The sequence below is a fragment of the Mustela erminea genome, chromosome 7, assembly GCF_009829155.1.
Source record: "Mustela erminea isolate mMusErm1 chromosome 7, mMusErm1.Pri, whole genome shotgun sequence".
Lineage (NCBI taxonomy): Eukaryota > Metazoa > Chordata > Mammalia > Carnivora > Mustelidae > Mustela > Mustela erminea.
This window is the reverse complement of record NC_045620.1, coordinates 25,367,312-25,381,040: the sequence shown is the minus strand read 5'-3', so window position 1 is coordinate 25,381,040 and position 13,729 is coordinate 25,367,312. Positions and strand designations below refer to the sequence as shown.

At 50.1% G+C, this 13,729-nt stretch overlaps 1 protein-coding gene across 13 annotated transcripts in view; it reads left to right on the top strand.

Annotated features, from left to right (window-relative positions):
• Positions 1-13,357, top strand: part of DNMT3B (DNA methyltransferase 3 beta) — a 41,422-nt gene extending 28,065 nt beyond the window's left edge. For 9 of the 13 annotated variants that reach the window (XM_032350985.1, XM_032350987.1, XM_032350976.1 and 6 more), the window contains 13 exons: positions 740-865; positions 1,016-1,060; positions 2,449-2,528; positions 2,837-2,949; positions 3,370-3,553; positions 4,152-4,236; positions 5,225-5,370; positions 5,828-5,918; positions 6,222-6,370; positions 7,304-7,389; positions 9,972-10,041; positions 10,775-10,893; positions 12,460-13,357. In XM_032350985.1, coding sequence (XP_032206876.1) covers positions 740-865; positions 1,016-1,060; positions 2,449-2,528; positions 2,837-2,949; positions 3,370-3,553; positions 4,152-4,236; positions 5,225-5,370; positions 5,828-5,918; positions 6,222-6,370; positions 7,304-7,389; positions 9,972-10,041; positions 10,775-10,893; positions 12,460-12,601 — 1,436 coding nt within the window. In that variant the 3' untranslated portion in view covers positions 12,602-13,357. Of the gene's footprint in view, positions 1-739; positions 866-1,015; positions 1,061-2,448; positions 2,529-2,836; positions 2,950-3,369; positions 3,554-4,151; positions 4,237-5,224; positions 5,371-5,827; positions 5,919-6,221; positions 6,371-7,303; positions 7,390-9,971; positions 10,042-10,774; positions 10,894-12,459 lie in introns of those variants that run through there. The other 4 variants (XM_032350983.1, XM_032350988.1, XM_032350984.1 and 1 more) reach the window with 2 other exon arrangements.
• Positions 13,358-13,729: the final 372 nt, after the last annotated feature.

Sequence of the window (13,729 nt, the reverse complement as noted above, 5' to 3'; positions counted from 1 at the left end):
TGGCATTTATAGACTGAATGAAAATGTAATGGGAACTTAAAGAAATACATACACCTTGGCCACATAATAGTCTTTTGTCTAGTAACAACATTGCAAAAAGTACCAAAAAAGGGTGAAATTAATATAAATCCAGTATTTCCAGCATTTTATTATTTCTAACAATCTGTACAAAAGTTAGAATTGGAAGTTAAAATTTATAGAGCTGTTTTCAAAATCTATTATTTTGAGGCCTTAGGGATCGCTTAGTTTTTACGCTGTTTTCATTAGAAATACTAGATGATCTATTTTTATGGATGACCCAAGTTACCGATGAACCAGTTGATGGGCTCCGCTTCTGGTTTTTTAGCGTATTTCCAGATTAAAGGTGAAGTGGAGTCACTCAGGTACACAAGTCATATCTAGTGCTGAGTCAGTACCTGTGGCTGTTACTCTTTTGGCATCAGAGACGAAGCTGGGTCTCATTTTCCTTGTGTTGGATCTGGCGCCCATTTCTGTTTTTCTGGCACCCATTGCTGTTTAAACCCCTATAAAAACGTAGCGAGGAATTCTGAATTCTGTTCTCATCCGAGTTGCCCACAAAGGGGCTGTAGGACACGCAGTGTGGACCCATGTCATGGCCCAGATGCCGGTGGGCACCCAGGCATGGCGTGGTTCTATCCCAGTCCCCTGATTCCCGGTCCCCCTCCCCCCGCCCCGTACTGCACCGCTGCCCTGGCTGCCATCTCTTTACCTTTCACAGAGAATAAGACCAGAAGACGCACAGCTGATGACTCTGCTGCCTCTGACTACTGCCCCCCACCCAAACGCCTAAAGACCAACTGCTACAACAATGGCAAAGACCGAGGAGACGAGGACCAGAGTCGAGGTAACCATGGACCAGTGAGGAGGCTGGCGGGGTCGATCTCCCTTCCAGTCAGGGTGGACGTCAGGAAGGGCCATTCAGCATGGGGGTGTGCCTGGGTGATGGAGAAAGCAGCTCCCTGACTCCGGGCCACATCTGCTCTTTTCTCAACAGAACAAATGGCTTTGGATGTTAGCAACAACAAGAGTAACCTGGAAGGTAAGGGGCTCTCCCCTTGGTGATCTCTCCTTCACGCCCTGGGTAGTGCCCAGGGTTGATCTTAGCCTTAGCCTGCTTGCCTGTCCTGCTGGAGTCTAAGCCAGAGCTGTGCCTTGGCCTCAGGTTGGGGTGGGTTCATCTTTGTTGCTGCATTTAATGGAATGCGTTGCCTGATTCTGCCCCTGTGAGTGAGCAAGGCAGTGGGGTTGGGGTAGTTTGGCCCAGAGAACCCCAAACCTGAAACCAGTATCTGTGGCATCTTGGGTCTTCCCAAACAAGAACTGGAGCAGGCTTTGAGGCTCAAGGTAGACACATTTCACCATGGTCAGTTTCTCAAGCCAACTCCGGTCTGTTTGTCCTAGCTGGGAGTTAGCCACTGGAATTGAAACACTGCCCAGAATGTATCAAACTGAATTCAGAATGTGTGAGAACACATGGACTCTCCCTTGCTTCCGTAGACTGATGTCCTTTCGTTAAGGAATATTTATTGAGTGGTTATCTCAACTCTGGGTAGGAAGACAACACAGCTACTGATCCAGAATACCCTGGGGAAAGCTCGCATTTGGAGCAGTTCCTGTTGATTCTGGAAACCTTGACACATAATCCTTCCATTCCTCAAGACTCATCACCTATTTGTGCTGACTGGCTGGGGGTGCTTGGTTTCAGGCATTTTTTTTTTTTTTTTAAAGATTGATTTATTTTAGAGAGCCAGAGTGTAGGTAGGAGGAATCTCAAGAAGACTCTGCTGAGAGCGGAACCCAGGGCATGGCTCAGTCCCCTAACTAAAGAGATGACTGCCTGAGCCAAAACCAAGAGTCCATGCTTAACCCGACTCTACCACCCAGGCACCCAGGTCTCAGGCATTATAATGGCCCTGCCCACATGACCAGTGATGTCAGTCAATCCTGGCCTGCTGGTGTGAGGGCAGGCTCGATGTCCCAATAGGAAGGGGAACCCTTGTTCTGAGTTACACCCGTGGCTGTGTATGGAGCTCGTTCTAGGCAATTAAAGACAAAAGCAAATTGGCCTTACCGTAAATTTCCCAGATTTGTCTTTAAAGAATCTCAAAAGAGTTTCATACCAGGTCCTCCCAAGCAAGTCTCTGTGCTATCATGGCCTTGGCTCTGAGTCCTGCCCCAGGTCTTCCAACATGCCCAGCCCTCTGCCTGTGTTTGGGACCTCCTGCTTGGGGCTCCTGTTTCCTGTTTCGGCCTCTTCCCATCTCTGGAAGGAGGCTGGCAGCTTTGAAGCAGTGCTGAAGGGAGCAGAGCATGAGGAACCCTTGTGAGTTTGCTCGCTTGGAGTAACTGTTCAGAGTTAGACTCCAGGCTTCAGCCCTGGTGTTGGGGCTGTAAGTGCTGCCAGCTGCATCCCTGTCTTTCCTGCAGATAGCTGTCTCTCCTGTGGTCGGAAAAACCCCGTGTCCTTCCATCCTCTCTTTGAGGGGGGGCTCTGCCAGACGTGCCGGGTAAGTGTAGCCTGATTCTGGGCTTTCCGGCTCCTTCCCTCAGCTCTGCTGTACTTTCCCAGGAAAAAGGACTTGTGTGTCGCTGTAGGGAAGGCCCTAAGGAAGCTGTCCCCTCCCAAGGGCTGGCTGCTGCAGCAGCGAAGCCGTCCTGCAGGGCTTGCAGACCCCAGCTGTTGGCCCTGGAAAAGGGTGCCAGAGCCACCCTGTGATTTGTTCCGCGGCTGCGTGCTAGGGCCTCAGCCAATGAACAAGTGGGGCCTGGAGGTCCTTGGCCCCCACTCTCACAGGCGCTTCTCTCTGGCTGCCAGGACCGCTTCCTCGAGCTCTTCTACATGTACGACGACGACGGCTACCAGTCCTATTGCACGGTGTGCTGTGAGGGCCGCGAGCTGCTGCTCTGTAGCAACACGAGCTGCTGCCGGTGAGTAGGGCGGGGCGGGGCCTGCAGCCCCGAGGGATCCCTGATAAGATGGCTGGGCCCTGACGAGGGGTCCTCAAGGCCATGCTCTTTGTGTCCTTGACAGAATTGGGGAGCACGGCTGGGCTAAGAGTGGTGGTCCCTGAGGGTGGGGAAGGCTTAATGGAGGTAGGCCGACTCATGGGTGTGCCGGGGAGCTTTTCTGTGCACCAGCCTGTGGGTTGTGTATTCACGCATTGGTCCTCAAGGGACAGGTTGATGGAGACTGATTCCCGACTCTGTGCCTTCCAGCCCATGGAGAAGAGCACAAGGGGCCCAAGAAGGTTCCAGGCTGCCTGTTGCCATCTTCAGGGGGACTGTGGGGGGGCAGCAGATGATCTGCCTACTGACGGGGGTGTCCTCCTCCCTTGCTGGCGGGCGCAGGTGCTTCTGCGTGGAGTGCCTGGAGGTGCTGGTGGGCACAGGCACCGCGGAGGACGCCAAGCTGCAGGAGCCGTGGAGCTGCTTCATGTGCCTCCCGCAGCGCTGTCACGGTGTCCTGCGCCGCCGCAAGGACTGGAACGTGCGCCTACAGGCCTTCTTCACCAGCGACCCGGGCCTTGAATACGTAAGCCACATGGAACCCCTGCACCACCCCACGCCCAGAGCTTCAGGGGTCTGGAGCACTCTGCAAGTCTGTTGGCAAGAGTTAATGGGAAAGATCCCTTGTACAGACGAGCATCCGAGAGCCGCAGACCTGGTCCCCTGTCTAGCTGTCAGACTTCTGCAGTGTTCCTCCTCTCTTCGTTCACGCCCTCTCACTATGTGGATGTTCCCAGGCCTGCTGAAGAAGTGATTACAGAACTAACCAAGCCTTAGTCTTAGCGGAGCTGAAGAGGGAAGGGGAGCCTGAGACATAACACTGAAATCATGGTGGGAGTGGATTTTCCTGGGCTCCTGCCTGCAGTTCTCGGAGGGAGGCTCCAGGTCATTTCTGTGTAGGGCATCGTGTTTTTGTGTGTGTGCATCTGTATCAAAGTCGCAGTCTATGTCCATGTCTGAGGGAAGGATGGCCATTCAGGCCCAGAGCTCTCTAGGGGATCCCAGCTAGGAAGTTGCAGAGCCACAGGGTTTGTGACTCAGAGGAAGGTCAGCCCTGCCCTCCCAGAGGCTGAGTCTCACCCCCTCTACCGTGACTTCCATGACCTCCTTCTTTAACCTGGCAGGAAGCCCCCAAGTTATACCCTGCGATTCCCGCAGCCCGAAGGCGGCCCATTCGAGTCTTGTCCCTGTTTGATGGAATTGCAACAGGTGAGTTTGGAGTTTATCTAGGGACGCTCACCTGCTCCAGGTGTCCTGTCATCAGTGCCAAGAAAGACCCCTGGGATGACCTGTTGGTCACTTCGAGAAAACCACGGGCTCCTTGTTTCTCTCCTCAAACCTCTCTACCATTTCACCTACTGGGCCTCCGTTGGGCCTTTTTAAGGGCAGGTATATCTTAGCCGTGTTGGCATTATCTATTATGTGCAGGTATCTTAGAAAATGATTTTCCTGTTCCATAAGGTTAACATCTGATGGAGCTGAATTGGGCAGATCCTCATACCTCCTCTCTTGGTTCTCTCCCATTTCTCTCAGCTTGCCCAGGGCCCGAGGAAGCATGGCAGGCCAGCACATCCGCTGCCTCTGGGGGACGTGTCTGATCAAATTCCATGAATCCAAAAAGCTGCCCTATGATGTATTGTCAGTAACATCTCTATGCCCATAGCAGGGAGCGGTAGAAATGAGCTGTTCGCATCATTTGTACTTAATGTGTGTACTTTGGTGTCCAGAATCTGAAATCATTGACAGCTTTTAATGATTCCCTTAGGTCATTACTTTGTGGTCCCCAACTCTTCTTGGGTCTTCAAGACTATCTGTATTGGTGCAGATCATGCCTAGTGGAACTGGGCCTGGCCTCTGCCACCAGGCCTTGAGGTGTTTTCTAAACATGGTTTTGGTGCAGATTCCTGTCTGTGTGTCTGTGTTTGACTGTGCTAGGTGGTAGATTCTGGGGCCCCGGTTATGTGCCTGTCCATTTCAGTAGGTCCTATGGTGGGCTGTGCCACTTACCTAAGTATTTCATATTCATGAAAGTCACCATCCAGGGAGATTGGTATAGCCAGCGTGCGGTCTCTGTGGCATCCGCGTGGGTTCCCTCAAGGACCATCGTGTCCTTGCTGGAGATGGTTTAGAATCCCTGGAAGGAGGGTGCCCGGGCAGGAAAACCCTGATGCACTTCCTGTCCCCTGACACCCTATAGGGTACTTGGTCCTCAAAGAACTGGGCATCAAAGTGGAGAAGTACGTCGCCTCTGAGGTGTGCGAAGAATCCATTGCTGTTGGAACTGTGAAGCATGAGGGGAACATCAAATATGTGAATGACGTCAGGAACATCACGAAGAGAAATGTGAGGACAGCCTGCACCCCTGTTGGGCTCTGCCCTACCCACCCCTTCTTCCTCCTTCATGCCGTCAGCCTCACACATCCTCATGCCCATGTGGCCCCCTTCCCAGGGCCCAGGGCCCAGGGTCCTGGTAGAAGAGCGAACCAGGGATTGCATCGAATTGTGGTGCCAAGACCCATAAGTTGGCAAATCATGCAAAATGATTTAGGTCTTTGGAAATCTGGGGCATTGGGTTGTCTTGGGTGAGAAGTGGATTTGGGAAACTTAACTGACGAAGTGAGGTTCTAGAAGTGTTCCTTTTTTCTTTGCAGTAGGGTTCATACCAGACATGGATATTGAACCCATAACCCTGAGATTTAAAGTTGTGTGCTCAACCAACTGAACCAGCCACGCAACCTAGAAAACCCTAGGGTTTTCTCATCCCCACCTACCACTGAGAGTGACTATTTTTCTCTCACAGATTGAAGAATGGGGACCCTTTGACTTGGTGATTGGTGGAAGCCCATGCAATGATCTCTCCAATGTGAACCCTGCCAGGAAAGGCCTGTATGGTGAGCATCCCTAAAAGACGTCCCTCTGTCACCTCAATGCTGACTGAGAAGGACTGGTCTCAGGAGGAACTATTGTCTGGCCAACCTTATGTACGTTGTATGTCCTCTCCTCAGAGATAGTATAGTAATGAATTACTGCCCTGCTGATGCCTGTGTCTTTAGTCCTTCCAGAGGAGTGCAGGTAGAAGGGGGCTGTATGGTGTTGGCTGTAGTCAGGCAATCACTGGGAACCCACTGGTGTCCATATGGATGGGTGGGCTGAGGAATTTGAACCTCCCTCTGCCATCTTCTTTTGTGGCTTAGAGGGCACAGGCCGCCTCTTCTTTGAGTTCTACCACCTGCTGAACTACACACGTCCCAAGGAGGGGGACGACCGGCCCTTCTTCTGGATGTTTGAGAACGTGGTAGCCATGAAGGTTGGCGACAAGAGGGACATCTCTCGTTTCCTGGAGGTGAGGGCATCTTGGGTCTGGATTGTTGAGACAACATGGAGGGAACACCCTGTTGGCATTGGGGATTGGTTGGGTGTTTCTGCTCTTGGGAGCAATCGTGGGTTCCTAGTAGAGGAAACAGCGAAATCCAAAACTAAGGGAGTCTTGTGGATGATTTTTTTTTTTAGTGCATGGAAAATATTTGATCTCTAACCTCACCTAGAACCCCTGAAGTCAGATGATGACATCATCTACTTTGGGGGCTTCAGGAGATTTGACTGAACTGTTTACTCCAGGGAGTTTTTTCTCATCCCTGTTCTGAGAACTGCTACTTTAGGGCTACAGTCGCTTCATTATGAAACATTATCATCAAGCATTCTAGTAAATGCTTTTTATTTATCAGAGAGAGAGAGGGGGAGAGAGCGAGCACAGGCAGACAGAATGACAGGCAGAGGCAGAGGGAGAAGCAGGCTCCCCGCCGAGCAAGGAGCCTGATGTGGGACTCGATCCCAGCACGCTGGGATCATGACCTGAGCCGAAGGCAGCTGCTTAACCAACTGAGCCACCCAGGCGTCCCTAGTAAATGCTTTTTATACACTTCATTTTATTCAAAACTCTGCCGCCTACATTCTGTAGGAGAGGTTATAGAACTGGCCAGTTTCCTCATGCTTTGTGAACCTGGCAGAATGGTGACAAAAGTTGTGTTTTGGTAGCTCTGCATTCCTGCAGCCAGGAACCCCCAGCTTGGCAGATGCCAATTTTGAGCTGCCTTTCCTGCCAGAGTTCTTGTTGGGGAATTGGTCTGTCTGCTGGCTGGCAGGAACCATGCTCCTTCTATAGCTGGGGTGGTGGTGGTGAGGGGCCTGTCACCTACCCAGGTCAGATCCCACTCCAGCTGGCTTCCACTTGAGTTGTGATATGGGCTCCGAGCGGCTGTCCCCCCTCTCTCTGCAGTGTAACCCAGTGATGATTGATGCCATCAAAGTGTCTGCTGCTCACAGGGCCCGCTACTTTTGGGGCAACCTGCCTGGAATGAACAGGTAACAAGGGGCTCAAGGTGGGACAGGTAACAGCCAAGTTAAGTATAACTAATGAGTGAGACCGAACTGTGAACTCTTGTGATTCAGAGACCCATTTAAACCTTTTGGAAAGCACTGGCTCTGCTGAGAAGTGCCCCCACCTGGGATTCAGACCAATCCCTGGTGCCATGTTTGAAGCCTTTTTGGGAAGCGTGGCACCGACCTAGAAATCTGAGGCTGGGATTAGTCTCCTGACTTATTTCCACTCTGCTTGTGGCACAGGTTCTTAAAAAGGGCCTGGTGCTGAAACAGTGCAGACAGAGTGCTGATGCTTTTGTATCCTACCTCTTCAGTTACTATCGTGTTGGGAGATGCAATTCCGTGTGGTTAGACCATGTGAGCCCTGGTGATGAGCCCCATGGGGACCAAACCAATGGCAGAGCTGAGATAACCTGTCCCCCTTGGATTTCCTTAACCGGGAGCTTTTCCCAACTTTATTAGTCTTTTCATGTTGAAAGCCACAGAGTAAGTGGCTTTGCTGAAGATTCATTATCTCCTCCATGTGGTTTCCAGGGGAACAACCTGCTAATTAAGATAGAAAATATGATGGTAACATGACATCCAAGACTTGCAAATTGCGAGTTAAGCTTAAAAAATTTTTTTTTCTTTAGAAGAAAGTGCTGGAAGCATAATAACTTTCAGGCATTTAGCAAAGTGTGAACAGAGGGGAGAAGTTGCTAGAATAGATAGTAGGATTTCTGTTGGGTATGTTGCATTTTTATTTGGCTAATTAGCCAGTGAAATGGAAAATGTTCATGTCAGGATGAAGAGGGCTCTTCGCTCAGCAGTCGAGCTCTCCCACTGTGCCAGGCATTGCTGTATGTGCTGCCAGTTTAGTGCTGAACACATTAGATGTCAGTCTTGGCTCTGGAGTTGACGTGCTAATGGGGGATGGGTAGCAAAGACGGTACACTTCATGGTCCTGGCTGGAGGTGGGGGCATTGCATTGGAGGAATTGATGGGGAACTTGCTTATTCTGGCAGGGCCTTTAAGGGAAGGAATGGAGCCATGCAGTTGACTGAGGGAAGAATGAACATTCCAGCAGAAGGAATAGGGAAAGGGTCGATGGTGAACAGTGAATTGGAAGAGCAGCTCAGAGAATGGTGTTGCAGAGTGGCCCAGAGTGGCAGGGACAATAAGGCAGAGGCCTTGAGTATGGGCCAAATTGTGTGGCACTTGAGAGTCATTGCATGGGAATGCATGAGATACATCTCAGGTTCGTGTTAATTGTTCATAGGAGGATAGACAACAGCAGGATGAGGGCAGCAGTGGGGAGACCAGCGAGGGTGGGTTTTCAGAGGAGGACCCCAGAAGGCACCATACATAACATTCATACTCAGCACAATGCAAGCGTGGTTCCCTAGGGGCTTGGTAGCTAATGAATTCTGTGGAACTTAGCAGGAGGGATCAGATTGTAGGTAATGTCAGGGTAGGAGTAACAGGATTTGCTGAGGTCTTGAATGTAGAGTATCTGATGAAAGTCATCAGCATCGCCTCCAGAGCATTCTGCCTGAGTTATTAGGAGCTATATAGCTGGGTGCTGCAGGCTCGAGGATGGGGACCCAACCATCACGGGGTCACAGACCTAAATACGGCTGTCTGACCCAGTGCCTAGGTTGTGTATATCTCAGTCCTACAGTCAGCACACTTAGGGCTGTGCTCGGTCCCCCAGCTCCTTTGGGTTCATGGAAGAGTCAAGATTGGGGATAGGTAGGCATTTAGTCTGGAAGGTAAGGTCAGGAAAATCTCATAGAATCTAGGGAAATGGTTTGGGTGATTCAGTGGCCTCTCTTTTGGGCATCATTAGTTCTTAATCTAATTTCCCTTTGGCCTTGAAGTTCTTACACAGGGGTTTCTGTGGTGGTCATCATCTCAATACATTCAGACTTTTTGCTGACTTTTCTCCTCTGGAACGCTTAACCACTCAAGTTCTAGCCCTTTGCCTTCTCAGGCATCTGTCTGCTTCTCTGCATTTGCAGGTTTCAATAGTGAAAGTGATAAGGATTATTGTTATCATCAACCATCTCCTGTCCTTACCTGTACCTCTGGTCAACCCTTAAACTGCCCAGAGGCTGCCTCACCAGCCATATGCCACCAGATCATGGATTTCATGTGCTGGTAGCAGCAGGTAGATCGCAAAGACCTAATCCAAGCTCCTGAGGCCCAGAGAGGCAGCCTGGCATGCTTGGGTCACTCAGCCAGTGAGCAGTGGGGCCAGACTGGTAGGGACTCCGGACTAGGAGTGTGCTTTCCTTCACCCTATTCTCTTTGCAAGAAGGTTCTGAGTAATTGTAAAATTTGAGAAGGGGGAGCTTTTCCTCCTGGACATTGGGCTGCCCCCTCAAGGGGCTAGTCTGTCCCTGGCTTTGGTACATAGTCTTGTGTTCTTGCCAGGCTCATTTCTTACCAGGTAATTCTAACAAGATCACTGCCAGAACACATTTTGCAGTCTTTGTCCCTCACTCGTTCCCACCTTGGGAAGTGCTTAGCCGAGGCCTCTTTATAGTTGGTAGAAGAAAGTAACGGGTTTTGGATGTCCCCAGGCCCGTGATAGCATCAAAGAATGATAAACTCGAGCTACAGGACTGCTTGGAATTCAATAGGACAGCAAAGGTAAGATGTGCTAACAAATGGTCTCTGGATATGCACTTGGTGACCTCCAAGCAAGGACTTGACCTTGGTGTCCAGTTTGTTCCTACCCCACCTCCCCACAATTCCCTGGTGTTGGGCCTCTTTCCCCACTTAATTGTTCTGTCCCATCTTAAAGCAAAGGCACAGAGTAGGAGAGGTTCTTGTTACACAAATAAGCACTATGAGAAAAGGTGACTAGACTTTCCAGTTGCAGATGCAGAACTTCATAGAGACACAGATAACTGCAACTCCTCTTCCCAGTAACAAATGAGTAATTTTACTTCGGCCACAAAAGTTATGTACTATTAAAATTATATGAAGACCTCCATAAACTTACGTTTATATCAGGCTAGGTTCCATTCATTCAAAATCCAGGGGCCATCCTCACAGTCTGGGTGGATTTTTAACTTTTGTTTAATCCTGCCCGATGAATAACTTGTGTATTCTTGGCCCCATGTGATTCATTTATGGTCACTTTTTTATCTGTTGTTCTCTGTGAGGCTGGTCCTTTCCTGTTCATGAACTTCTTGGTGTTCGTGGGAAGCACAAAATGTTCTCGCTTCCAGCTCTCCTTTTCTCATTACCTCTGTGAGCCTGCCTCCCTTTCTTCCCCCGCCTGCCCTCCCTCCTCCATCTTCCCTAGGTGCTTAAGAGCTTTGACTTGACCTAGACCCTCCAACCCGTGCTCACTCCATGATGTCGTTTTGTTCTCCAGTTAAAGAAAGTACAGACAATAACCACCAAGTCGAACTCGATCAGACAGGGGAAAAATCAACTTTTCCCTGTTGTCATGAATGGCAAAGAAGATGTTTTGTGGTGCACTGAGCTAGAAAGGTGAGCAGGGCTGCACGTGAAGAGGGAAATCTCACAGGCAGAGAGAAAGGGGAAGAACTTGCGGTGAAGGCACACAGCATAAATGGGCAGGTGTTAGCCTTAATTCTGCATGGTCTCACTGACCTATGTTAGTGGGGCTGGGAGTAATACTTTTTCAGACTTAGTGCTGAGTTTCCTGATAGAAATGGCAGAAGGGTGGTGGTGGTGAGCTGTCTGAAACATGAGGTCATTAGACCACACCATCTCTGTTTCTGCTGTGCTGCCCTGGCATTTTATGTGCCCTAGCCTGCTGGGCCTCCAGGGCATATGAGGAACCAGGTAAAGAAAACCCCACTGACTTTCCCATTGGCCTTTTCTCAGGAGATTCCCTCTGCCACGTTGCTGGTATAAAGCTGGTTCCTACTTAGCCAAAAAGCCTGTTGTCTTCTTCCATTTATTGGCTAAGTTGGTAGTTAATTGTTTTGCCTCAGAACCAGCTGTTGGATTTCAGTTCTTTTTTCCTTACTGTTTTCTTATTGTTAGAAATGAAGAGAGGGCTATGAATATTCCGCTTTACATTTTTGGCTGCGTCTGAAAGGATTTGATAGAGTACTTTCATTCCAGATACTTCAGTCCTGCAACTGGTTTTATATCTTTAACAATAGTTATCTTAGTCTGAAAATTAACTTCTGACCCATTGAAAGAAGCTGTTGGATAACCTTGCACATTCATCTTATGGGTTATTCTGTATATTGAGACCTAAGCCTTACATGCTGGGCTGGCCCTGTGATACTAGGTGAGTGCCTAGTGGAGTGGGTGCCCACTTAGAGGCACTGTATAGGCCCAAGTTGTTCCATCTTTGGCACGTTTCTTAGCACCCATTCAGCCATTGGCCCATTGGTGTACTTTTTAGTATTAGATTGTAACCCCAGGAAAGACTGAGGTTTTCCCTCAGACTGGTATATCTTAACAGGCCTGGTAGAATCCCATAGAGGAAGCTTTTGGTATATTTAGTTGCCATCTGCCATTAAGTCCAGCTTGGCCCTTGATCTAACAACTGGCTTTTAAGAGGGAAAGAAAACGCAAGACATTTCGGTGTTCCTAGGTTAATTATCTGAGCATCTGATGATCCATTTCTGCCAGTGTCCTTATTTCTCAAGGAAATTCCCTTTCCTCCTCTTGCGGTTTGAAGGCAGGTACATGTCTGTCTGCTTGCTGTCTGGCTTCCTTGGCATTCATTCATTCACTCACTTAGTCACATGGGCAAGGTCCACTGAGCACCAGCTATGTGTCAGGAGCGCAATGCTAGTGCTTGGGGATGCACGCAGCAGACGTCCTCCTAGAGGAACCGTGCCGTCTGTGAGGGCACCGTTATTCGTGTTCTGAAGAACCGGTTGATCTGACCTTGAGGGTGGACGAGGGCTCATGTGAAGGCCTGGTTGGCCTGATGGAAAGTATGGGACACAGGGCAGAAAGAGCAGTGCCATGCTGTTCATGTGAGACTCTCCCTGAGGCAGTAAGCATGCTGGAAGGGGTGCTTCTGACTTCCTATCTTTTTATTGTGCCCATCCCCCACCCACCCACCAGGATCTTCGGCTTTCCTGTACACTACACGGATGTGTCCAACATGGGCCGTGGTGCCCGCCAGAAGCTGCTTGGGAGGTCCTGGAGTGTGCCTGTCATCCGACACCTCTTCGCCCCCCTGAAGGACTACTTTGCCTGTGAATAGCCCTCCCAGGCACCCTGAGCCCAGGAGCACTGGGGCTTGTGGGGTAGAGCCAGCACCCAGTAGGTACAGCCCACGCTCTACCCTTCCCCTGCTCAGCATTGTGGGGTCACGCCACACAACCTTGGCAGGAGCAGAGCCACGTGACCCCCTCCTGGCAAGGGGAGCCTGAGGTGCTGCCACCTCCTTCTGCACAATTCAGATCCAGCCGCTAGGAGCGGCCAAACACGGTGCTCATTTTGTCTTCTCTGAAAACTTTTTTAAAACTTGAAGTGTAGGTAGTAAGATGGCTTTTTTTTCCCTCCTGGGTTTACTGCTCAGAGAAACAATGGCTAAAGTACCAAAACCACAGTGCCGACAGCTCTCCAATACTCAGGTTAATGCTGAAAAATCACCCGAGACAGTTACTGGTAAGGCTTTGATACATTTTTTTTTTTTTTTAAATCATATGTAGCTCCTTATTTCCAGGAGCACGCAGTGGTAGACATGTAGCTGAGGGACATTTTAAGGGCCCTGGGTGTGTTTTTTCTCTAGGGCTAGCAGAAGAGGAAAGGATGCCTGTCTGTCTTGAATTTTACCCAGCACATTCCCTTGGCCTCAGTGTAAAGGGCTGGGACCATGTAGGGTCAGGGTCCATGTAGAGTATTTTCCACAATGATGATGATGTCAGCAGGGATGACCTCATCATCACATTCAGGGCTATTCCCTGCCCACCCCCCCACCCCCCAACAACAAACCCAAGGGGACAGCCACCCTTCACTAAATCCCCTCCAGGTGACTGCAATAGAACCCTCCAGGTTGCTCAGGAAGGGGTGGGCTGGGTTATCTGCTGCTGTGTACCATGCAGACAGGTATGGCTTTGTTCCTCTCCCTCTGTCTGCCCCGTGTGAAGGGAGCAGAGGAGGCTTAGGGAAGGCATCCCCTTACCCCCAGAATGCACCCTCCGGACTACTCTGCAGGCACAGGTTCCCAAATGAGAAGTAGAATGCCCCGAAACCTCAGCCTTTTCCTAAACTGAGCAGCGGTGACAGCTGGGGCAGAAGCACATTCCCCATCCTTTCCCCTCATCTCAGAGATTGCAGGGGGAAAACTGCAATAAAAAAGCTCAATCTTCCCTCCAGAGATTTTAAA